Source organism: Cherax quadricarinatus, chromosome 41, assembly GCF_038502225.1.
Source record: "Cherax quadricarinatus isolate ZL_2023a chromosome 41, ASM3850222v1, whole genome shotgun sequence".
NCBI lineage: Eukaryota > Metazoa > Arthropoda > Malacostraca > Decapoda > Parastacidae > Cherax > Cherax quadricarinatus.
Window position 1 is genome coordinate 23875867 of NC_091332.1, and position 27341 is coordinate 23903207.

General features: G+C 38.6%; 1 protein-coding gene across 1 annotated transcript in view; it reads left to right on the plus strand.

Annotated features, from left to right (window-relative positions):
* Window positions 1–27341, plus strand: part of ssp3 (short spindle 3) — a 355022-nt gene that overhangs the window by 286937 nt on the left and 40744 nt on the right. The window contains exons 16-18 of the mRNA XM_070092824.1: window positions 2808–3404; window positions 13938–14048; window positions 26434–26591. Of these exons, the coding sequence (XP_069948925.1) occupies window positions 2808–3404; window positions 13938–14048; window positions 26434–26591 (866 nt within the window). The remainder of the gene's footprint in view (window positions 1–2807; window positions 3405–13937; window positions 14049–26433; window positions 26592–27341) is intronic.

Sequence of the window (27341 nt, forward strand, 5' to 3'; positions counted from 1 at the left end):
TTCCTTCTTTGTTTTTTAATGCCACTAGGCATTGAGAGTCTTTGGACCTCTGTCATTCAAAAAAGTGTTCCAGAGAGGTCTGTTTCTGGCCTTTCTTTAAAACTTCCCTGAAATGGGACACAACATTGTCATTGTACATGTTGCCAACATGGTCTGCAACAGCTTTGTCAGGGTGATGTTCATCCATAAATGTTTGCACCTTTGTCCACATTGTACAAATGTCTTTAATCTTTGAAGAAGACACCTTCCTCTATCTCTCTTCCTCCTCCTTTAAAGCAGTTTCTTGAGCTGTGGTCTGTTGGTGTTGCAGATGAAGGTCTTGCAGCTCTGTAGTGGTTAGCTCTTCATCGTGGTCCTCCACCAACTCTTCCACATCCTCCAAACTCACATCCAACCCCATGGAATTCCCCAATGCCACAGTAGATTCCACAACTGGCATAGGCTCCTTGGGCTCAGTCCCAAACCCTTCAAAATCCCTCTCTTGTACACATTCTGGCCACAATTTTCTCCAAGCAGAGATCAAAGTCCTGCAAACCACTTTTTCCCAAGCCTTACCTATAAGGTTTATGCAACTGAGGATACTGAAGTGATCTTTCCAGAACTTTGTTAGGGTCACTTCAGTGTCTGAGGCACTTGAAAACACTTTTGAAACACTGCTTTGATGTACAGTTTTTTGAAATTTGAAATGACCTGCTGGTCCATGGGCAGGAGGAGAGGAATGGTATTAGGGGGCAAGAACTTCACTTTGATGAAACCAAACTCTGGCACCATTTGCTCTTCCAAGTCTGGAGAATGAGCAGGAGTATTGTCCATTACCAGGAGGCACTTGAGTTCCAGTTTATTTTCCAGAAGGTATTTTTTCACACTGGGGCCAAACATGTCATGGAATCAATCAAGTAAAGTGTCCCTTGTGACCCATACCTTACTGTTTGCCTTCCACATCACATACAGTTTACTCTTGACAACACTGTTTTTCTTGAACACACTGGGATTTTCAGAGTGATACACCAGTAAAGGCTTCACTTTGAAATCCCCACTAGCATTACTACAAAAGATGAGAGTTAGCCTGTCTTTCATAGGCTTGTGTCCTGGGAGTGCCTTTTTCTCTTGAGTAATGTAGGTCCTGTTTGGCATTTTCTTCCAAAAGAGGCCTGTTTCGTCACAATTGAACACTTGTTGGGGTTTGAATTTTTCAGCCTCTATGTACCCCTTTGAAGTCCTGAACATATTTTTCAGCCGCTTTTTTGTCAGAACTGACAGCCTCACCATGCCTTACCACACTGTGTATGCCACTACGATTCTTAAATCTATCAAACCAGCCTTTGCTGGCCTTAAATTCACCAATATCAGCACTAGTTCCAGGCATTTTCTTTACCAGATCATCATGTAACTGCCTTGCCTTTTCACATATTATTGACTGCATAACACTATCTCCTGATAATTGTTTCTCGTTGATCCACACCAACAACAAAGCCTACACATCTTCCAGTATTTGCGATCTCTGTTTTGTAAGCATATTTGCACCTTTCGCAACAACATTTTCCTTGATTTCCTTTTTCTTGGCCAGGATAGAAGTGATGGTTGTATGGGGTTTGTTATACAAACTGGCCAGCTCGGCGACACGCACTCCACTTTCATATTTTGCAATGATCTCTTTCTTGAATTCTATAGTGTTTCTCACCCTCTTTACCAAAGGACTGGCACTAGAAGCTTTCATTGGGCCCATGGTGGCTTAGTTAGCAGTTCTTTCAACAAACCGGCCGTATTCCACCGAGTCATTTAGCAGTTACAAGCACTAAAAAGAATGGAATAATACAAAATGTGTTGTATGAACGCATGGGATCATCTTCACTGGCTGGTAAACAGTGGCACACTGGCTGTACATGGAGTGTTTGGGCCACTCAGGCCTTGTGGACACGTTCTGGACGAATGACTTATTCCGAGTTCAGTGACTATAACCAAGCCAATATTTTGATGAAAGAACGTTACTTATTCTGAATATTACTTATTCCGATGACGACTTAATCTGGGGGTCCACTGTAATATTATAAATGGTGCAAAGGTGACATTAAAACAGTATCAAAGATGGTTGACACAAACCCACTGCTATTATAGTATGCTCCTAGCTAAGCGACGAATTCGTTTACCAACGTGGTCTTAGGAATGGAATTACGTCATTAAGTGAGGAGAGGCTGTACTTGATTTAATTTCCAATATCATATTTTTCTTGCTAAAAGGCATTTGATTCAGTTTTTCAGTTAAATATCTTGTTTTCCTTTTGTTATTTTTTTTTTTTTTTATATAACTCCTGTTTGCAGTTTTCTGAATATAAATTAAAATACTCCCATTGTCTGATGGGGGTATTTTAATTTATACTTAAAATGGCTAATAGTGAAACAGTTATTAATAATCTCTTTTATGAAACCAAGATACATTACATGCATAATTTTTGTTTGTGCAGTATTCTTTTATCTTATGATTTTAACAATTTTAATAAATACAGTAGAGGTATTAATTTTCTTGTACTTATTGAGAAACAACATAGCTAATTTAGGCCAAAATCCCAGCAGTAATGTTAAGTAAGCATTTCACAAGCAGAACATCATAAAAGGGTAAAGGCATTATCAGGTCCCATAATACAGCTGGGTCCAGCTGAACTGTAATGTGAATGATCTGTAATTTATCACTGCAAAACATAGGTTAAATTACAAAAATATTGATGATAGAGAAAATATTAAAATATTAAAAATTTCTGCAAATCTGGTAAGTTAATAGATAATTCTGAGATGTGATACTTTGTATTACAGGTGACAAGAGATAGAGAAAGACATAAAGCTCTAAGGAGAAGATGCAGAAAGATTAGAACACGAATGATTACACGTGGAAAAGAATACAACAGTGCCTTTAAGCCAGCGCCTCGTAGAGACTCTCCCAATAAAGTGCGCATCATCAAGGCTTTGCAACAGATATCAAAACTTGTTACTAATCAGGGATCTGGCCCCTGGCCTAGTGCTGACCTAGCAGCTTTAGATAGGCCTTTACTGGAGTTGGCAAGGATCATGGAGAAAAGAGAGACTGCAGATCAGATGATGTTTAGTGCTCAAGATGGCTTCTCAAAAATTGATTCTGTTTTGAAGGCTATTTTAGATTCGACTGAACAAAGACCTTGTGTGTTACCAGCAAAATCTTTGGGATACAGTGGTCGTGTACTCCTTGGAGTGTGCAGAAAAAGCATGGATAACTGCAGACATACTCTGTACTCCAATTTGGTTGGCAATTTGATTGACTATCTGATGCAGCGTCTCAGTGAACTCGTTATTGAAACAACAAGGGTAGGAAGTAACAGCAGTATAAACACAATTGCTAATCTTCCACCTGATGCAGCTTCGGCAGCTATATTTGAGGTACAGTATTTGTATGTCAATAACATTTTGCCTGCTCTTTTATAAAGAAATACAGTACTGGTGCTTGTACTTTAAATCAGAATTGCCTAATTTTTTATTATGAGGGAGATTGCATATAGTACAATTGTAGGTAGAAGAGTACATTAAGGAATTAGGTTTAAGTGAATTATATGAGATCAAAATGGGAGAAAAAAATTATACAGTAGACCCTTATATTACACGGTAGTTACGTTTCCGAAAATGCCATGTTTGATAATTCCGTGTTGAATAAACTGAAAAACGTACAGGAAAAATAGGGTTAGGCTCCTGGGAGCCCCAAAAAAGCTGAACTTTTTTAGGCCTCCAGATCTTACAAAAATAAAAGTGAATATGTAATCATTTTTCATTGTTGTGATGTACAGTGTTTTTTTTCTACTCAAGACTACAATTGCAATAGAAATAATAGTATTTCTTACATTAAATTGTGGGTGCTGGTGTTTGTTGATGATTGTGAAGAGAGTGGAGAGTTATGCTGTGGCCCTACTGGGCTGAGGTTGATGGTAGAAGTTCTAGTACTGAAGTCAATGGTTGTACTGGAGTGTGCATAAATTCTGTAATGGATTTCTGGGCTATTTTACCCTGCAGTACATTATACAGCTGACAGTAAGGTGTCAGCTGCTCTACACACTGTTTCAGAGCAGTGCTTCTAAATTTGTCAGGGTCCTTTTCAGTGAAAAAGTCTAACTTTAAGTCAGTAAAGTCAAGTCAGTCAGTCAGTCAATCATATTATTGGCTTCTTGCTTGTGAATCTACAAGTGGGAATGAATGATACTCTTCAGAGGTAGCATTACTTTATTTGAGGTCTTCTACACAGGCAGTGTGTTATGCTTGCCCTGGCCCGGAGGGCCATGTCTGCGAAAGAGTGATTGGAGTAGAGTTGTTGTCTGAGTCACGTTGGCTGCCAAAGTGAGCGTGGTGTGAGCTGAGCTTGGTAGGCCTATAGGTGGCAGCACCAGCATGGCATAGATATGAACCCAAGTGGGTATACAGTCAGTAAATCAGTCAAGTCAGTCAGTAAATCAGTCCAGTCAGTCAAACGAGCCAGTCAGTCAAGTTATTCAGTAAGTCAAGTCAAGTCAGTCAGTCAGTCAAATCAAATAAGTCAGTAAGTCAGTCAGGTAAATCTGTCAAAGTCTGTTAGTTAGTCACTCAGATAAGTTATTCAAATAAGTCAGTCAGTCAAGTAAGTCAGTCAGTTATTCATCACACAAACTCATATATTTACCTCATTCTTTTTAATTGTACAAACTGATGCTTCATTAAGGCCATAGGCTCTCTCTTGTCTAATGTCTCTATTCTCTTCATAACTCTTAAGACTTATATGCTTATGCCTTTTCTTGCCACTTTCAGCAACACTCTTATGCCTACTGGGTGCCATTATTGCTTGGCAGATATAAGATATGCCAATAAAAAGATCAAAACACAATTCACAAATACAGCAAGCTCCTAGGAGAGAATGGTACTGGACACATATTCACGAAGGCTGGGATGGGGGTGGTGGGAGTGTCGGGGAGGCAGGGGATGGTGGTAGGTCTTTTCCTGCTGACACAATGGTCTGACCCACAACAAGGCAGCAGCCTGAGCTGGGGAAACTTTTTCCCCGCTCACAAAAGGAACCATGTTAAGTTAATTTTATGATGTATAAAATTGTGCCGCAATTTTTCAATAGTGCAATAACCAAGATATACCAAAGAATACTGTGTAATATAAGGGCCTACTGTACATGAATTTTTAGGTAGTTTGACTCTGTTAAGATGTTGGATGTCTGCAGATTATTAAGAGAGAATAAGTGTTGTATCTGGATGCCTCTGCAAAGACAGTGATAGTGTGAATAATGATGAAAGTTTTGAATGATGGTGAAAGTGTTTCTTTCTCTTTTGGGTCACCCTGCCTCGGTGGGAGATGGCTGACGTGTTGGAAAAAAAAAAAGTGAATGAGGGAGAGGAGGAGGCCAAAACTAAGGCAGGAAAAGGTAATTGAGTATATGAGTGCAAAAATCATCATGATGTATAATGATAATTTCTGGAGTGTACTGTGATATTGCTGATAATTGTTATAAAAGGGTGTATTAGAACTTCAATTTATATACAAGCAGTAATGTATTTCTAATAAGTTGAACACTGTATCCAGAGTTGACTTTGAATAACAGAAAAAAACTTGAAATTCTCTGCTTATCAATTAGTTTTGTGTTGATATAATAACTTCCTTCTGCATGGGGAAGTGGAACAGAATTCTTCCTCCATAAGCCATGCATGCCATAAGAGGCGACTAAAATGCCGGGAGTAAGGGGCTAGTAACTCCTCCTGTATACATTACTAAATTTAAAAAGAGAAACATTCATTTTTCCTTTTGGACTACCTTGCCTTGGTGGGATATGGCTGGTTTGTTGAAAGAAGATAATGACTCTATCATGAAGCAACTGTCATCAGCAGATGGTGTGAATACACCTGTTACTAGTGTGATAGAACATGTTATTGAATATTTTCATTTCATACATCTACCTTATATTTTATCCAAAGACAAGTAAAGAGAACGTTTAAAATAATTGAGAGCATTTTCCCCGATCAATCATAATATAAAAATCCATTTTCTTTTTTTACCAGTTTGCATTAAATGTATAGAAATCCGCTAAACTTACCGCTTTTAACAAAACTTCCCTCTCTGACTTTTTAACAGAGAATAACTTACTGCACTACCTTTGATTATAATTTATCTTTAGCACTTTCCACTACCCCACACTAGTCTCTGATCTTCACATTTTCCTTCTTTAACACACTATACCTTGCAGCACTGTATGACCCTCTTGGGTTTAGGGTTTAGTTGGATTATATTATTATTACTATCCACCAAATCTACACCAAATGAGCACATACCACAAATAAATATGGAGAAAAGTGAAAATTTGAGAAAAATAATACAGTAAATGTAAATTTTAAGAGAGTGTTTGGGTGTAGCAGGCACAGGCAGTGCCTTGTCCACATTATCTTTCACCCTCATTTGATTAAACACATGATCATATTTGATTACACCATATGCAGTCTTTCCTCACTTAATGATGTACATGTTTAACGACTGCTCGAACTTGCGACCAGCTTTCTGACCAATATGTATACCTAAGTAATGTATATTAAAGCTGATTTCCTTTATTCTGTTTATTACAATATACAGCGCACTACTGTATAAACATTTAACCCTTTGACTGTCGAAACCCCAAATCCTGAAGTGTCTCCTGGTGTTGAAAAATATTCGAAAAAAAAAAAAATTCTTATGAAAATGTTAAGATTATTTTTCTGATTGTTTTAACCCCCCACCCCCGAAAAAAAAAAATTGTAATCGGTACTTACCAGGATATAGAGGCATAAAGTTGGCAGAAAATGAGCCACGTATGGCAACAGTGGCGACTGCCGCTCACCCGATAAACTTTGGTTTACTTGTATTCAAAGGTTTCTTGTTTTTTTTCACTATTTTATTTTTTCACATAACTTATGTAGCCTATGAGACCAAAGTATGGTGCAATGTTCATATATACATTCGTTGAATGTAACACAATTATAGCAAAAACACTAGTATCATCATATTGTTTACAAAACTTGTTTACACAAACTATAAAAAATTGTTTATTACGATTGTTCTATAATATATATACGTACATATGTACAATCACTGGACACTTTCCTAGAACTGCTGCAGCTTGTGGAACTTTTTGAAACATGGGTGTATACACAATGGTATTTTACACTCCTCGCACATAAAACGAGTGTCTCTGCATTTTTGTGGGCGTTTTGTGGTATGTGTGCACAGACATAACACCTCTTCTGAGCATTTTTCTTGAAAGCAGTAGCAGGCAGTGGTATGGGGTAGTGATCACCAGGCCTCAGGCGAGATGGCATGTGTTGATAATTTCGTGGGCGCTGGTCTATTTCAAGTGCTGTTCCTTGGTACTTGAACATTATTTGTCTGATAACTGACAAACAAAATTCACCATATTTGGGTTTGTTGTTGGTCTTCAACTTATACATATTATAAGCATTCAGCATGGAAATATCAAGAAGATTCATTTATTTTTATTTATTTATTTATTAATTTGAACATGATACAGTGAAGTACAAAAGAATACAGTTAAATGCAGCATGCCAAAGCCACTTGAATGCATAGCATTATGGGCAGGCTTAAAATTAACTTAAGATTAACTAAGCAGTGAAGTATTCAGTGGTAAAACATTATTGTAAACAGATAACAAGCACAAATGAGTATTACAAAAACAGGTCGTATGGTTGCATGCATTGCTGCACAAACAGTATTTATTTATTTATTTATTTATTTAATTTGAACATGATACAGAGAAGTACAAGGAATACAATTTTTAAAGTGCAGCATGCCAAAGCCCCTTGTATGCAGAGCATTATGGGCAGGCTTAAAATTAACTTAAGATTAACTAAGCAATGATATATTCAATGGTACAAAAATTATTGTAAAACAGATAACAGTTTAGTACAAATGAGTATTACAAAGACAGGTCATATGGTCATTTACTGTGTTGCTGTGTAATCAGTAGAATGGAGTATTCTGTTAGGTAATGAAGTTAAATAGTAACAAAGTTTGATTGGGTCACAGGTTGACATTTATGAGATACAATAATGAGATACATATATGAGATACAATTTATGAGATACAATTATTCAGTATTTATTTAGTTGTAGGTGAGTAAGTGATTTTTGAGAAGAGACTTGAATTTATAAACAGACAGTGTTTCTTTTGTATTCACAGGTAATGAATTCCAGATTTTAGGGCCTTTTATGTGCATTGAGTTTTTGCATAGCGTGCGATGGACACGAGGAACATCAAAGAGTGATCTGTGTCTTGTGTTATGGTCATGTGTTCTGTTGAGGTTGGTAAGGAGATGTTTGAGGGGAGGGTTTATGTCAGAGTTAAGTGTTCTATGTATGTAGTAGGTGCAGTAATAAGTATGGATGTTTTGTACTGTGAGTAGGTTTAGAGTTTTGAATATTGGTGGTGTGTGCTGTCTGTAGTGGGAATTTGTTATCATTCTGACTGCAGCCTTTTGTTGGGTGATTAGTGGTCTGAGATGGTTTATTGTTGTTGAGCCCCTTGCACAAATTCCATAGGTGAGATAGGGGTAAATAAGTGAGTGATATAGGGCCAGGAGGGCTGACTGTGGAACATAGTACCGTATCTTCGATAGTATGCCTACGGTCTTGGAATTTTTTTTGGAAATTTGTTGTATATGTGTTTGAAATTTGAGTCTATTATCAAGATGGATTCCTAGGAATTTTCCCTCTGTGAGTTTTGTGATAGGTGATCCATTTATCATTATGTTAAGAGACACATCTGCAGCTCTGTTACCAAACTGAATGTACACAGTAGGTTTTGTCAATGTTTAGAGTAAGTTTGTTGGTCCTCATCCAGGTAGATATTTTCTGTAATTCGGTATTTACAGTATTGGCTAGCATGACTGGGCTCGGGTGAGAGTAGACGTATGTAGTGTCATCTGCAAATAGTGTGGGTTTGAGTAATTGCGATGCATTTGGTAGGTCATTTATGTATATGAGAAAGAGAAGAGGGCCTAGGACACTTCCCTGTGGGACACCAACTGTAATTGGCTGTGCGGAAGAGTTTGCCCCATTTGTGTACACATATTGGCTTCTGTTGCTGAGGTATGACTTTAGGTAGTTGAGGGAGTGCCCTCTTATACCATAGTGCGACAATTTTATGTGGAGCAAGTCGTGGTTAACTGTATCGAAAGCTTTACGTAAGTCAATGAAGATCCCCAGTGGGACTTCTTTTTTCTCTATTGCTGTATAAATATGTTCTAGCATGTGGATAATAGCATCATTAGTATTTTTATTAGGCCTGAACCCAAATTGACAGGGGTTGACTATGTTGTGGGAGATGAGGTAGGAATAGATATGCTTATGGATTAATTTTTCAAAGATTTTAGAGAGAGGGTGTAAGTTGGATATTGGCCTATAGTTATTCAAGTCTGTGTGGTCTCCTCCTTTATGGATCGGGGTGACCCTTGCTATTTTGAGAACTGTAGGAAAGGTAGAGGGTTCAGTGGATTTGTTAAAGAGTGTTTCAATGATTGGTGATAGCACCTGTGACACTTTTTTTGTATATAATGGGTGGTAAGGTATTTAAATCTCCTGTCTTGTTTTTTAGTTTGTTGATAATAAAGGAGAATTCAGTTGGGTTAGTCGGAGCTAGGAACAGTGTGTTCGGGTAGTTGCCAGTGAGGTAGTCATTGGGTGGGGTATCTGAGCTTGGGATTTTATTGGCAAGGTTTTTTCCTATAGTGGAGAAGAAATCATTGAGTCTGTTTGCTGTTTCAGTAGGTGGGAATTGGGGTTCATCTGGTTTTGTTAATTCAATTTCGCTATTGATAGAAAAAGAGTTTTATGTACCACTTATAACTCTTGCAAACACAATCAGAAAACCCAATCTACATGTCACATTTGTCCACTAAGTGCATATTGAGGTTGTAATCCATCACAGCTGCAGGTTTTACAATGGGTTCATTGGTCTCTCTATTCTGCTTGCCAGTGTCTACCATTTCATGCTGGTGAACTGATGTCAACAATGTGAAATCACATTTGTCATGCCACTGAAATACCATGATGTCATTGGCAGCAAACACCTGAACATCACCTCTACGAGTGCCAGCGTCAAACCTAGGCATATGCTTATGATTTCCCCGCACTGTGCCACACACATCTGTCATGTTCACTCACAAGAAATCACTGAGTAAAGGGCTTGTGTACCAGTTGTCAGTATATATGCTCCTTACCAAGATATGGTTCCATCCTAAAGTCGTACATCAGTTTGCATGTGGCATCAGTAACAGCCTGGTTGATCAGACCCTGATCCACCATGAGACCTGGTCCCAGACCCGGCCGCTGGGGCATAGACCCCTGAAACCCTCTCCAGGTAAACCCCAGGTAAACCACATCACCAGAGATATCTAGTAACTTCCTGGTATCTTGCAATGTATTACTGCCAGTGTACACAATTACATCCAAAACCAGACCACTTTTGCAATCACACAGTACAAATAACTTTATACCAGAGCATTTTCTCTTGCTTGGTATGTACTGCTTGAATGAGTCTGCCTTTGAACAAAATCAAAGACTCATCAATAACAAGCTTCCTGAAGAGATAAAAATACATACGGCACTTTTGTTTCAGGTACATAAACACATTCCTGATCTGTCAGGCCTTGTTTTGTCTGAGAAGTGTAACATACGTAATGGTAGCACAAATCTATTCATTCACTGGTATAATGTCACCAAAAGCTGGGGTTGAAATCAGGCAGTCTGTTGACCAGTATGTGTTGACACTGTGCTTATACACATGTGACATAAACATTATTGTGGCAAAGAACAGATACATCTCTGCCACAGTTGTGTCCTTCCACTGGTGTAGGTGTGATCTTGGTGAAAGAATTGTGTTTGCTATGGTGTACTCAAAGTATGTATTTCTTTCCCTGACAATAATGTCCATCAGGGGTTCATTGAAGAATAACTGAAAGCATTCCAGTTTAGTAGCATTGTTCCCAAGTGTACATGATGGCTGTATTCCACTTTGTATTTCATCAAAGTGATGGGGATTGGGAACTTAATTGTCACCTTGCTGCCAACCCCAGATGCGGTCTGCTGCTGGGTACTGGTTATTTACAGGTTGTGGTTGTGGATGTTGTGGGAGTGTGGGGTTGGTTGCTGGTTGTGGCTGTGCTGAGTTAGCAGCGTGAGTAGTAGCGTGACCCCCTGCTAATGCCACATGACTCATGCCACCACCACTATCACCACCACTGCCTGCTGCCTCACTCACATCATTCATCCCCATTGTAACAATATAGTCATCTTCATTATCAGTTCGTGGTGTAGGGCCACGGGAGGTACTCCGAGATTTACTTCTTCCTCTTGGAACAACATATGACACACTACCAGAACGCATGCTACGTCGTATATTCTGCCATTTCACTGGAGAATATTCACCCTCACTGTCACAACTAGAACTGCTTTCAATAGCTTGGAAATCACTATCATTATCACTTTCACTGCTCACATCTGAGTTCTGTACACAGAATAGTTTTCTCTTTTGTCCTGGTACAAGTGGACGTGAATGAGATGGACCAGCACCAGATGTGGAATGTCGTGGGTCATCTGGATTTTCATCACTAATTATGTTATCCTGGGCGCTACTTTCGGTCACACCCACTCCAAAACCATGAAATTCACTTCCACTGGCAGTTCCATCACTGTTAGAGCTATCACTTGGGAACAAAAGACCTCCAGTCTGCCGAGGAGTGAGGTATTTCTTACTGCGAGGCATGGTGAAAATGAACTACCAAGATGGTGTTCCCACAATGCACCACTGAGCCCCCGATTTTTTTCACAGGTGCACACCTACCACTCAGACTCATTCTCTATCATGTAGGCCTACCAGCTTTCTCCCGCTTGATTTGAAGCCTCTAGAATTTATGCGTATAAATACGTCAAACACAGTGGCTCGTAAGACGTATATATACGACCGAAACAGTCAAAGGGTTAAAAATATACTAAAAATGTTATAAATAGTGCAAAATTGACATTAAAACAATATCTATAAATGGTTGACACAAACCCACTACCAGTATAGTATGCTCCTTGCCTAACAACTAATCTGTTTACTGACCTATTCTTAGGAATGGAACTTCATCATTAAGTGAGGAGGGACTGTATAAGGTGGCCAGACAAAGATGTGCAGTAGCATGTTTCATTATCACAAAAAAACACTAAACTCTGAAACATTGTGGTAGAAAACAAAGTCTCTAGGTTTCACATGTGTGCTAGGATCTGTCAGTGATAGTAGGTCTTCAAATACGAGTACAGATATTCCTCACTTAATGACCTACCTGTTTAACGACCACTCGGACTTAGGACCAGCTTTCCAACTAGTATGCAAACCTAAGTAATATATATTAGAGATGATTTCGTCTGTTTTTGTATTACAGTATACAGTGGACCTTCCATTTTCATTAAGCTCTGTTTTCGTGATTTTCAGTTATCACCGACTTTTTTCGTCAAAATATAGTCTCTGTGTTCATTAATTCCTTCAGGTTTCGTCAGAACTTTTCATTAATTCCCTCAGGTTTCATCGGAACGGATTAATCACAAAAACCGAGGGTCCACTGTACAGTGCATTACTGCATAAACATTTAAAAATATACTAAAAATGTTATAAATGGTGCAAAGGTGACATTAAAACAATATCTAAAGATGATTAACACAAACCCACTACCAGTACAGTATATTTGAAATATCAGTAAGGGGTGGCTCCTCGTTTAACGATCAATTCACTTACTGACCTACTCTTAGGAATGGAACCCGGTCGTTAAGTGAGGAGTGTCTATATTTATCCCCCTCTCTTTCAGTCCTCGATCATCATATATAAAGATTTGGACAGACAGTTCAATTTTTTTGTTTTTTAACATGCTGGCCATCTCCAACTGAAGCAGGGTGACCCAGAAAAAGAAAACACTTAGACCATCATTCACACTATCACTAGTGTTGGAGAGTGAAATTGCTTAATATGGTATATTGTCTTTGCTAGGAGAAAGTTAGTCATGAAGCATTATTCAAGTAAGTGCTGCCTCCAAAACTCAAGGCTCTCTGTTTTTTGTTATTATCAGATATTACTACATCATGAGCGATATCTACAGCTGTCTCTGATATGTAATTGCATGGGAGAGAAATTACCAATAGAAATTACTGGTAGATTGGTAGGTGGGAAGCCACCCTTACATTGAACTCCAGCATAACTTGTGCAAACTAAACAGACATAAACTGTTATTACATTTGCTAAAAAAAAAAAAATTGTAGTGTTAGTGTAATTATTTTATTCCATAATAATGCTATGGCTGAAATCATCAAGAGTGCATGGTGTTCAAACATTTGATTGGAGATTGCAGCCAACACTCACGATATGGAGTGTTTCCTGGTGCTTGATATATCATGGCTTCATTAGCAGCTGTTACTACATTATGAATCATATCTGCAGCTGTCTTTTATAAGTAATTGGAAGGAAAGGACATTTTAAAGATAATTATTGGCTATGACTTACCTCTCAGAGTCATAGCCATCTCATACAGCTGTAAGAAATGGAGGAAATGGCAAAGATGGAGGGAGAATGAAAGGGGAGGGGATAGGGTATGAAATTTAGTGAAAGGAGTGGGAGAGAGAGAAAGGAGGGGGGGGGGGCAGGAAATAGGGAAGAGGGAAGCCACTCTCTCATGAGTACAGTACATAGTTATGAATTTCATCTTCTGCTGCCCTCTTTTCCCATTATTTTTATAAGAATTAGATATAGAATACTGTCTTCATCTTAGATTGTAACATAGTGAAAATGATATTCACTTAATGCATTTTTTGCTTGATGAACCTTTTGTTGCTTGTTAAGCAAGAGTCAATTACATTTTGTATATGATTTATGTTACAGGTTTTATCAGAAGTGGTTTATGTGTTGTGTGATGGTGATATACAGCCTGCTGTAGCCTCACAAGATAAAGGAGTCAAAGATCAGGCAGATTTCACTTGGCAACGGCTTCAGGTTGGTTACTAAGAAGCTTAATTGTATCATTACTAGTGAAAAACAAACAAGACATTTTATCTTGTCAGAAAAGTAAACCATAATCCACCCCTAATCTACTAAGAACATCAATAGACATTAGTTTAGAGCAGTTCAGTAAGTCTTCGACATACAAACACATTGGGGACTCCTGAATTGTGTATAATATTCATAAGGTAGTAGGTTGGTAGACAGCAACCACCTAGGGAGGTACTACCGTCCTGCCAAGTGAGTGTAAAACGAAAGCCTGTAATTGTTTTACATGATGGTAGGATTGCTGGTGTCCATTTTTCTGTCTCATAAACATGCAAGGTTTCAGGTATGTCTTGCTACTTCTACTTACACTTAGGTCACACTACACATACATGTACAAGCATATATATATACACCCCTCTGGGTTTTCTTCTCTTTTCTTACTAGTTCTTGTTCTTGTTTATTTTCTCTTACCTCTGTGGGGAAGTGGAACAGAATTCTTCCTCCGTAAGCCATGCGTGTTGTAGGAGGCAACTAAAATGCTGGGAGCAAGGGGCTAGTAACCCCTTCTCCTGTATATATTACTAAATGTAAAAGGAGAAACTTTCGTTTTTTCTTTTGGGCCACCCCGCCTCGGTGGGATACGGGCAGTGTGTTGAAAGAAGAAAGATTCATAAGGTAGTAGGTTGGTAGACAGCAACCACCTAGGGAGGTACTACCGTCCTGCCAAGTGAGTGTAAAACTAGAGCCTGTAATTGTTTTAAATGATGGTAGGAATGCTGGTGTCTTTTGTCTGTCTTATAAATACTATGCAAGATTACAGGTACATTTTGCTATTTCTACTTACACTTAGGTCACACTACACATACATGTACACGTTTTTTTATACACACTCATCTGAGTTGTTTTGATTTTAACTTAATAGTTCTTGTTTTTATTACTTTTCCTTTTATATCCATGGGGAAGTGGAATAAGAATCTTTCCTCCGTAAGTCATGCGTGTTGTAAAAGTCATCTAAAATTGTGGGAACAGTGGGTTAGTAACCCCTTTTCCAGTACAGATTACTGAAAAGAAGAAGAAAATTGTCAAAGTGGGATGTGTGAATGTGCATGGATGTTGTGCGAATGATAAGAAAGAGATGATTGTGGATGTTATGAATGAGAAGAAGCTGGATGTCCTCGCTTTAAGTGAAACAAAGCTGAAGGGTGTGGGAGAGTTTCAGTGGAGAGAAGTAAATGGGATTAGGTCAGGGGGTTCAAATAGAGTTAGAGCTAAAGAAGGAGTAGCAATAATGTTGAAGGATAAGCTATGGCAGGAAAAGAGGGAGTATACAAGGGACTTTGGCATGTTGCGCTTTAATAACTGTATTCCTTTGTACTTCTCTGTATCATGTTCAAATTAATAAATAAATGAATGTATTAATTCAAGGATTATATGGAGTAAAATAAAGGATGTGAAAAATGGGTTATAGTAGGCGTATATTCACCTGGAGAAGAGAGAAGTGTGGAGAAGAGAGAGAGGTTTTGGGAAATCTTGAGTGAGTGTGTGGGGAGTTTTGAACCAAGTGTGAGAGTACTTGTGGTTGGGAATTTCAATGCTAAAGTGGGTAAGAATGTTGTGGAGGGAGTAGTAGGTAAATTTGGGGTGCCAGGGGTAAATGAAAATGGGGAGCCTTTAATTGAGCTAAGTGTAGAAAGAGGTTTGGTAATAAGTAATACAAATTTTATGAAAAAGAGGTTAAATATACAAGGTATAATATAGCATGTAATGAAAGTAGTTTGTTAGATTATATATTGGTGGATAAAAAATTGATGGGTAGGCTTCAGGATGTACATGTTTATAGAGGGGCAACTGATATATCGGATCATTATTTAGTTATAGCTACAGTTAGAGTAGGAGGTAGATGGGACAAAAGGAAAATGGCAACAACAAGTAAGAGAGCAGTGAAAGTGTATAAACTAAGGGAGGAAGAAGTTCGGGTGATATATAATTACTATTGGCAGAAAGGTGGGCTAGTGCAAGTATGAGTAGTGGGGGGGTTGAAGAGGGTTAGAATAGTTTTAAAAATGCAGTATTAGAATGTGGGGCACAAGTTTGTGGCTATAGGAGGGTGGATGCAGGAGGAAAGAGGAGTGATTGGTGGAATGATGAAGTAAAGGGTGTGATAAAAGAGAAAAAGGTTTTTACAAAGAAGTGTTATAAGATGAGCAGAGTATATGGAGAGTGAAAGAAAGGTGAAGAGAGTGGTGAGAGAGTGCAAAAGGAGAACAGATGATAGAGTGGGAGAGGCACTGTCAAGAAATTTTGATGAAAATAAGAAAAAAATTTGGAGTGAGATAAACATGTTAAGAAAGCCTAGGGAACGAATGGATTTGTCAGTTAAAAACAGAGTAGAGGAGTTAGTAGATGGGGAGATGGAGGTATTGGGTAGATGGCAGGAATATTTTGAGGAACTTTTAAATGTCGACGAAGAAAGGGAGGCGGTATTTCATGCACTGGCCAGGGAGGTATACCATCTCTTTGGAGTGAAGAAGAGCAGGATGTGAGTGTGGGGGAGGTGTGTGAGGCATTACGTAGAATGATAGGGGGTAAAGTAGCTGGAACTGACGAAATCATGACAGAAATGTTAACCCTTTGAGGGTCGAGAGGCTCTCTCCCAAACTTGTTCTCGGGATCGAAAAATTTTCGATAAAAAAAAATAAATAATTTTTTCTTATGAAATTATAGAGGATCTTTTTCCGATCATAATGACACCAAAAGTATGAAATTTGACGAAAAACTTAGGGAATTATGCATTCGAGAATTTAGCGGTCTAAAAGTGGGCGATTTCGCCCACTTTTGGCCAATTCCAAAGTTGCAGTTGACTAAAATCATTGCTATTTCTCTAGAACTCCATTTGCTCTGTTGATTGAGTACAAGAACCCACCCATTTACCGATTTCAATTACCCAATAAAGTGGTCAGAATTTGGCAATTTGGTCAATTTCACACAAATTTCAAAAGATGCCAGTTTTGAAATAGGGTCCAGAATAAACAAGACAGACATTCATGGCACTAAAATAACATTTTATCTGTTCATTAGTCACGTGTCTAGGCCCCTCTTACATTACTTTTGCTTTCCATTTTGAATTTTTTTCTCACTGAAAATAGAAGGTTTTCTGTTATGTATACTACTGCATCATTGTAAAAATTATATAAATGATATAAGTGCACTTGTGAAAGAATATCAGACTCACCAGTTGACATGTATTGGACGCGTGATTTTATTTGTTTACTCTTGAACATCGGCAAAAATCGATCATTTCCGCTACTTTGAGCTCAATTTCAAAGTACTTGTCATTGTGAAACCAATCAAAATCATTTCTAATTCTGTAATATATCTTCCATTCTATCAGATGAGACCAAGGAAACGAGAATGCAGCCATAAATACCATACGAAAATGCACTAGAAAGTCGCTGTTTTAAACACAAAGCTATTTTTTTCTCATTATGTACAGCGTGCTTCAGGATTTTTTTTTTATACTGCGCACACTGACCACACAGACCCATTCTTTTATGTGTAGGCCTGCCAGGTTTCTTCCACCAGATTTGAAGGTACTAGAATTTAGTTGTACAAGTATGTGACCGACCCTGGCTGCAATGACGTACTTGTACGTGACCGACCCTCAAAGGGTTAAAAGCAGGAAGGGATATAGTGTTGGAGTGGTTGGTACATTTGTTTAATAAATGTATGAAAGAGGGAAAGGTACCTAGGGATTGACAGAGAGCATGTATGATTCCTTTATATAAAGGGATGGGGGACAAAGGAGATTGTAAAAATTTATTTTATTTTATTATCACACCGGCCGATTCCCACCAAGGCAGGGTGGCCCGAAAAAGAAAAAACTTTCACCATCATTCACTCCATCACTGTCTTGCCAGAAGGGTGCTTTACACTACAGTTTTTAAACTGCAACATTAACACCCCTCCTTCAGAGTGCAGGCACTGTACTTCCCATCTCCAGGACTCAAGTCCGGCCTGCCGGTTTCCCTGAATCCCTTCATAAATGTTACTTTGCTCACACTCCAACAGCACGTCAAGTATTAAAAACCATTTGTCTCCATTCACTCCTATCAAACACGCTCACGCATGCCTGCTGGAAGTCCAAGCCCCTCGCACACAAAACCTCCTTTACCCCCTCCCTCCAACCCTTCCTAGGCCGACCCCTACCCCGCCTTCCTTCCACTACAGACTGATACACTCTTGAAGTCATTCTGTTTCGCTCCATTCTCTCTACATGTCCGAACCACCTCAACAACCCTTCCTCAGCCCTCTGGACAACAGTTTTGGTAATCCCGCACCTCCTCCTAACTTCCAAACTACGAATTCTCTGCATTATATTCACACCACACATTGCCCTCAGACATGACATCTCCACTGCCTCCAGCCTTCTCCTCGCTGCAACATTCATCACCCACGCTTCACACCCATATAAGAGCGTTGGTAAAACTATACTCTCATACATTCCCCTCTTTGCCTCCAAGGACAAAGTTCTTTGTCTCCACAGACTCCTAAGTGCACCACTCACTCTTTTTCCCTCATCAATTCTATGATTCACCTCATCTTTCATAGACCCATCCGCTGACACGTCCACTCCCAAATATCTGAATACGTTCACCTCCTCCATACTCTCTCCCTCCAATCTGATATTCAATCTTTCATCACCTAATCTTTTTGTTATCCTCATAACCTTACTCTTTCCTGTATTCACCTTTAATTTGCTTCTTTTGCACACCCTACCAAATTCATCCACCAATCTCTGCAACTTCTCTTCAGAATCTCCCAAGAGCACAGTGTCATCAGCAAAGAGCAGCTGTGACAACTCCCACTTTGTGTGTGATTCTTTATCTTTTAACTCCACGCCTCTTGCCAAGACCCTCGCATTTACTTCTCTTACAACCCCATCTATAAATATATTAAACAACCACGGTGACATCACACATCCTTGTCTAAGGCCTACTTTTACTGGGAAAAAATTCCCCTCTTTCCTACATACTCTAACTTGAGCCTCACTATCCTCGTAAAAACTCTTCACTGCTTTCAGTAACCTACCTCCTACACCATACACTTGCAACATCTGCCACATTGCCCCCCTATCCACCCTGTCATACGCCTTTTCCAAATCCATAAATGCCACAAAGACCTCTTTAGCCTTATCTAAATACTGTTCACTTATATGTTTCACTGTAAACACCTGGTCCACACACCCCCTACCTTTCCTAAAGCCTCCTTGTTCATCTGCTATCCTATTCTCCGTCTTACTCTTAATTCTTTCAATTATAACTCTACCATACACTTTACCAGGTACACTCAACAGACTTATCCCCCTATAATTTTTGCACTCTCTTTTATCCCCTTTGCCTTTATACAAAGGAACTATGCATGCTCTCTGCCAATCCCTAGGTACCTTACCCTCTTCCATACATTTATTAAATAATTGCACCAACCACTCCAAAACTATATCCCCACCTGCTTTTAACATTTCTATCTTTATCCCATCAATCCCGGCTGCCTTACCCCCTTTCATTTTACCTACTGCCTCACGAACTTCCCCCACACTCACAACTGACTCTTCCTCACTCCTACAAGATGTTATTCCTCCTTGCCCTATACACGAAATCACAGCTTCCCTATCTTCATCAACATTTAACAATTCCTCAAAATATTCCTTCCATCTTCCCAATACCTCTAACTCTCCATTTAATAACTCTCCTCTCCTATTTTTAACTGACAAATCCATTTGTTCTCTAGGCTTTCTTAACTTGTTAATCTCACTCCAAAACTTTTTCTTATTTTCAACAAAATTTGTTGATAACATCTCACCCACTCTCTCATTTGCTCTCTTTTTACATTGCTTCACCACTCTCTTAACTTCTCTCTTTTTCTCCATATACTCTTCCCTCCTTGCATCACTTCTACTTTGTAAAAACTTCTCATATGCTAACTTTTTCTCCCTTACTACTCTCTTTACATCATCATTCCACCAATCGCTCCTCTTCCCTCCTGCACCCACTTTCCTGTAACCACAAACTTCTGCTGAACACTCTAACACTACATTTTTAAACCTACCCCATACCTCTTCGACCCCATTGCCTATGCTCTCATTAGCCCATCTATCCTCCAATAGCTGTTTATATCTTACCCTAACTGCCTCCTCTTTTAGTTTATAAACCTTTACCTCTCTCTTCCCTGATGCTTCTATTCTCCTTGTATCCCATCTACCTTTTACTCTCAGTGTAGCTACAACTAGAAAGTGATCTGATATATCTGTGGCCCCTCTATAAACATGTACATCCTGAAGTCTACTCAACAGTCTTTTATCTACCAATACATAATCCAACAAACTACTGTCATTTCGCCCTACATCATATCGTGTATACTTATTTATCCTCTTTTTCTTAAAATATGTATTACCTATAACTAAACCCCTTTCTATACAAAGTTCAATCAAAGGGCTCCCATTATCATTTACACCTGGCACCCCAAACTTACCTACCACACCCTCTCTAAAAGTTTCTCCTACTTTAGCATTCAAGTCCCCTACCACAATTACTCTCTCACTTGGTTCAAAGGCTCCTATACATTCACTTAACATCTCCCAAAATCTCTCTCTCTCCTCTGCATTCCTCTCTTCTCCAGGTGCATACACGCTTATTATGACCCACTTCTCGCATCCAACCTTTACTTTAATCCACATAATTCTTGAATTTACACATTCATATTCTCTTTTCTCCTTCCATAACTGATCATTTAACATTACTGCTACCCCTTCCTTTGCTCTAACTCTCTCAGATACTCCAGATTTAATCCCATTTATTTCCCCCCACTGAAACTCTCCTACCCCCTTCAGCTTTGTTTCGCTTAGGGCCAGGACATCCAACTTCTTTTCATTCATAACATCAGCAATCATCTGTTTCTTGTCATCCGCACTACATCCACGCACATTTAAGCAACCCAGTTTTATAAAGTTTTTCTTCTTCTCTTTTTTAGTAATTGTATACAGGAGAAGGGGTTACTAGCCCATTGCTCCCGGCATTTTAGTCGCCTCATACGACACGCATGGCTTACGGAGGAAAGATTCTTTTCCACTTCCCCATGGACAATAGAAGAAATAAAAAGAACAAGAGCTATTTAGAAAAAGGAGAAAAACCTAGATGTATGTTTTATTTTTTTTATTATCACACTGGCCGATTCCCACCAAGGCAGGGTGGCCCGAAAAAGAAAAACTTTCACCATCATTCACTCCATCACTGTCTTGCCAGAAGGGTGCTTTACACTACAGTTTTTAAACTGCAACATTAACACCCCTCCTTCAGAGTGCAGGCACTGTACTTCCCATCTCCAGGACTCAAGTCCGGCCTGCCGGTTTCCCTGAATCCCTTCATAAATGTTACTTTGCTCACACTCCAACAGCACGTCAAGTATTAAAAACCATTTGTCTCCATTCACTCCTATCAAACACGCTCACGCATGCCTGCTGGAAGTCCAAGCCCCTCGCACACAAAACCTCCTTTACCCCCTCCCTCCAACCCTTCCTAGGCCGACCCCTACCCCGCCTTCCTTCCACTACAGACTGATACACTCTTGAAGTCATTCTGTTTCGCTCCATTCTCTCTACATGTCCGAACCACCTCAACAACCCTTCCTCAGCCCTCTGGACAACAGTTTTGGTAATCCCGCACCTCCTCCTAACTTCCAAACTACGAATTCTCTGCATTATATTCACACCACACATTGCCCTCAGACATGACATCTCCACTGCCTCCAGCCTTCTCCTCGCTGCAACATTCATCACCCACGCTTCACACCCATATAAGAGCGTTGGTAAAACTATACTCTCATACATTCCCCTCTTTGCCTCCAAGGACAAAGTTCTTTGTCTCCACAGACTCCTAAGTGCACCACTCACTCTTTTTCCCTCATCAATTCTATGATTCACCTCATCTTGCATAGACCCATCCGCTGACACGTCCACTCCCAAATATCTGAATACGTTCACCTCCTCCATACTCTCTCCCTCCAATCTGATATTCAATCTTTCATCACCTAATCTTTTTGTTATCCTCATAACCTTACTCTTTCCTGTATTCACCTAGATGTATGTATATATATATATATGCATGTGCGTGTCTATGAAGTGTGACCAAAGTGTAAGTAGGAGTAGCAAGATATCCCTGTTATCTTAGCGTGTTTATGAGACAGAAAAAGAAACCAGCAATCCTACCATCATGCAAAACAGTTACAGGTTTTTGTTTCACAGTCATCTGGCAGGACGGTAGTACTTCCCTGGGTGGTTGCTGTCTACCAACCTACTACCAACCTACTTAATTATAGAGGAATAAGTTTACTGAGTATACCAGGAAAAGTGTATGGTAGGGTTATTATTGAAAGAATTAAAGGAAAGACAGAATGTAGGATTGCAGATGAGCAAGGAGGTTTTAGAGTGGGTAGAGGATGTGTAGATCAAGTGTTTACATTGAAGCATTTATGTGAACAGTATTTAGATAAAGGTAAGGAAGTTTTCATTGCATTTATGGATTTAAAAAAGGCATACAATAGAGTGGATAGGGGAGCAATGTGGCAGATGTTGCAAGTATATGGAATATGTAGTAAGTTACTAAATGCTGTAAAGAGTTTTTATGAGAATAGTAAGGCTCAGATTAGGGTGTGTAGAAGAGAGGGAGTCTACTCCCGGTAAAAGTAGGTCTTAGACAGGGATGTGTAATGTCACCATGGTTGTTTAATTTATTTATAGATGGGGTTGTAAAAGAAGTAAATGCTAGGATGTTCGGGAGAGGAGTGGGATTAAATTATGGGGAATTAAATACAAAATGGGAAGTGACACAGTTACTTTTTGCTGATGATACTGTGCTTATGGGAGATTCCAAAGAAAAACTGCAAAGGCTAGTGGACAAATTTGGGAATGTGTGTAAAGGTAGAAAGTTGAAAGTGAATATAGAAAAGAGTAAGGTGATGAGAGTATCAAATGATTTAAATAAAGAAAAATTGGATATCAAATTGGGGAGGAGGAGTATGGAAGAAGTGAATGTTTTCAGATATTTGGGAGTTGACATGCCAGCAGATGGATTTGTGAAGTATGAGGTTAACCATAGAATTGATGACGGAAAAAAGGTGAGTGGTGCATTGAGGTATATGTGGAGACAAAAAACATTATCTGTGGAGGCAAGGAAGGGAATGTATGAAAGTATAGTTGTACCAACACTCTTACATGGGTGTGAAGCTTGGGTTATAAATGCTGCAGCGAGGAGGCGTTGATGTCCTGTCTAGGCTCAATGTGTGGTGTAAATATTATTCAGAGAATTCAGAGTGTGGAAATTAGGAGAAGGTGTAGAGTTAATAAAATTATATTAGTCAGAGGGCTGAAGAGGGGTTGTTGAGAGAATGGATCAAAGTAGAATGACATGGAGAGCGTATAAATCTGTAGGGAAAGGAAGGCGGGATAAGGGTCATCCTCAGAAAGGTTGGAGGGAGGGGGTAAAGGAGGTTTTTGTGGGCGAGGGGCTTGGACTTTCAGCAAGCATGCATGTGTGTGTTAGATAGGAGTGAATGGAGATGAATGGTATTTGGGACCTGACGAGTTGTTGGAGTGTGAGCAGGGTAATATTTAGTGAAGGGATTCAGGGAAACCAGTTATTTTCATATAGCTGGCCTTGAGTACTGGAAATGGAAAGTACAATGCCTGCACTTTAAAGTAGGATATTGGCAGTTTGGAGGGATATGTTGTATATCTTTATACGTATATGCTTCTAAACTGTTGTGTTCTGGGCACCTCTGCAAAAAGTGATTATGTATGGGTGAGGTGAAAGTGTTGAATGATGATGAAAGCATTTTCTTTTTGGGGATTTTTTTTCTTTTTGGGTCACCCTGCCTCTGTTGGAGACGGCCAAATTGTTAAAAAAAAAAAATCATAATACAAGAAGTCTAACTTATGAACATGTTGGGACCTTCTGCATTGTGTATAATAATATATAATTATGATATTATACACAGTAATGATATACACAATACAGAAGATTCTCACTGTGCTTGTAAGTTGAGGACTTACTGGATCTAGTAAAAAGATTGCTCTTGAGACTATTACAGTGGTTATTAGTTTTTTTTTTTAACATGCTGTCTGTCTCCCACTGAGTCAGGGTGACCCAAAAAAAAGAAAACACTTTCACCATCATTCACACTATCACTGTCTTTGCAGAGGCATGCATATACAACAGTTTAGATGCAGTCACAATCATACTAAATTGGTCTATTCGTAGTTAGACAGTAGGTCCCTTTTTGAAAGTGCTTTTGGAAGCATTCTGCTCATATTGTTTTTCTTAATAGCACTTATCTTTTATCTCACACATTTCCTTGTACTTGTACATTTGCCCTTCCTCACAAGACCAATATGTTAAGTGAATGAGTCTTAAGACTGTCCAGTTATTGAAGCAGATAACTGACATACACATTTGGCAGTTGAGGGAAGTTTAGACTGAGCAAGCTTGTGATTTTTTTTCATACTTAGTGTGCATTAGGGCTTGTCAGAAGGAAAGGAGTTATAATGGTGTATATGAAAAGTCAAGATTAGAATGGAAGCAGAGAAGTAGCAGATAATGAATACATAGTTTAAATAGAAAATGGAAGTTAAAAGCTGGAAGTCTTGAGGGCTGAATTTTTTAAAATGTGGCTGTAAATAAAAGGTTTTTCAAATAGAAATTCAGGCATGACAAGTAGTTTATGTGAGAAATTTTTGCAATCAGTAATGAAGTTGAATAGGAGAAAGGTAATTGAAAGAAAAATAGAATAATTTGTTAAGTAAATTTGACAGCTGTACTATTAGCTGATTAGTTGTTTTAATTTCAAGTGAGTTGGAAAAGTTGAGGAAAGCTGCTTAATCACCAGGTCAGCACAGCTAAATAACACTAATAACCTACCTAGAGCTTCATAATATGCATAAAACATATAGGACTATATAGCTTATATAGGTGATGAATTTTACTTGATCAAGCAATATAAAGACTCAAGTTACTGGTTAAGAGAGGTTGTGTGGACCTATTGACAACTGTGTGACATTCACAGGTGATCCTGAGTGCCATGTTTGTTAACATTGACTCATTCAGTGAACTTTCAGGAGCACTGTTTAATTTTAGAAGCAGAGTTAAGAATTATTGAGGTTCTAGTTCTTGAGGAGGAGATTCTAGTTCTTAGAGGAGGATGAAAAATTAAAATCTCATATGAAGGTTATTAATAAGGGTTAGTAATAAAGATTGTTAAGTGGTTGACAGTAACTAAAGGGAACATGTTGGCTGTAATGAATGAAATGCGATTTCCAGAATTGAGAGTAGGATTAAATTGAGGAAGGTTGAGGCAGTATTCAAGAACAGGACAAATGTACAGTTGTTGACAGAAGAATGGTATGATGTGTGCCTCATTATGTAATTATAGGACATACCCATTGTTAGAGACTCACAAGTTGGATATATGTATAGTAATAATGATCTGTTTTATCAAGTCATTAGAGAACATTTGCTTTTTATGTAAGATGATTTTATGGTCACTTGTTTAACACTACAAAAGACCCACAGTCTTTCTGTTCACCTTACACATGATTATTTACTGCCTTAGTAAAACTGTAGCATATGCTTTTCATTCCATCACTGATATCACTTTCACTGGTGTTTGGAAATAAATTTATATAATAACACTAAGGTTCTCCACCTGTAAAATATAGTGTTTCACCAAGATTCACTACATACGTATTTCCAGGAAGGGTCCAGACTTGCTTTTGCTCGTTTTACACAAGTTTATCCATTTTATGGACTGTTTTCATCAAAATATTTCTCGGTTATCACCATTTTTACATTATCACTGTTGTCACTGATACAGTATTACTGCTGCCTGTAATTCTGTACTATTATGCTGTAACACCTATTGATGGGAAGGATTGGAGGGAGACATGATACTCACCTTTTTTTTTATATAATTTATATAAATTTGGTGTATAATCAAGATAATTTCCCAATATAAATGACTTTACCTGATATATGTAAATGACTTTGCTGGATATAAATGACTGCCTGATATAAATGACTGCCCAGTATAAATGACTTTGCCCTATATAAATGACTTTGCTTGATATAAAGAACTTTGCCCAATATAAATGACTTTGCCCAATATAAGTTACGTCATGTATTGCTAAAATTAAAGTCATGAACATTAATGTATCAGTTTAAATCATGCTCAGTTTTCCAGACAGACATGGATCTGTGTGTTGAACAGGCTAAGGGTTAGCATTTAAATGCTAAAATATGTGGTTCCTCACTTATTGAAGACCTAATAGCAGGTATATTGATTACAGGATGTTGTTAGTTACTGTGTCAGCGTTGGATTAGCAGACAAAGTATCATGGTACTTTAGCCATGTTCAGGGACCACTAGATAATGATGCTGGTGTTGTTGAGGTCATATTAGCAGCTATGAGGCTAGTCTCTGCTCTTGCCAAGACACTGGCTATGAGGTTAGTACTGTGAACTGTTTATGTTAATAGTACAGTAGTTCATTACCAACATAGTTACTGGTTAATGATATTGTCTCAGAAATAATAAGTGCCATGAGAATTTTTGTATTTTCCCTAAACTGTATTAACCCTTTCACTGTCAGAAACCTTGATTTTATTTTTTTAATAATTTTTTTTCTTCTGAAATGGTAAAAAATCTTTTTTTGAAGGCAGTGACTCCAAAAATATGAAATTTGATGGAAAATGTACAGAATTAGGCAGGAGCAAAGTTAGCAGCCTGGATGAATTTATTCATTGATGATTCTGCTAACTTTGAGTCCTATTTTAAGCCAATTCCATTGTTCAGTTCAGCCAAATTCATTGATATGCCCTTTGTTCTGTTGATTGAGCATAAGAAACTGCCAATTCACTCATGAGAACTATCCTATAAAGTTCACAGAATTTGGTAATTCGGCCAGTTTTACACAAAATTAAGGAAAATTTCAATTTAAAGTAAGTACTGTAGACATTCAAGGCACTAAAGCAATGTTTCCACTGTCATTAATCACATCCCTAGGCCTCTCCTATATTACACTCTCTTTCCATTTTTAACCCTTTGAGGGTCCATGCTGTAGTTATACAGCTTTGAAGCCAGGGTTTGTGCCATGGTACTATATTATGAACTCACCTCATTCAGATAAGCTGTGAGCAGTAAATTTGGGCCTAGATATGAGAGAATGCATCTATGTAGTAAGTGTACACCATATAAAA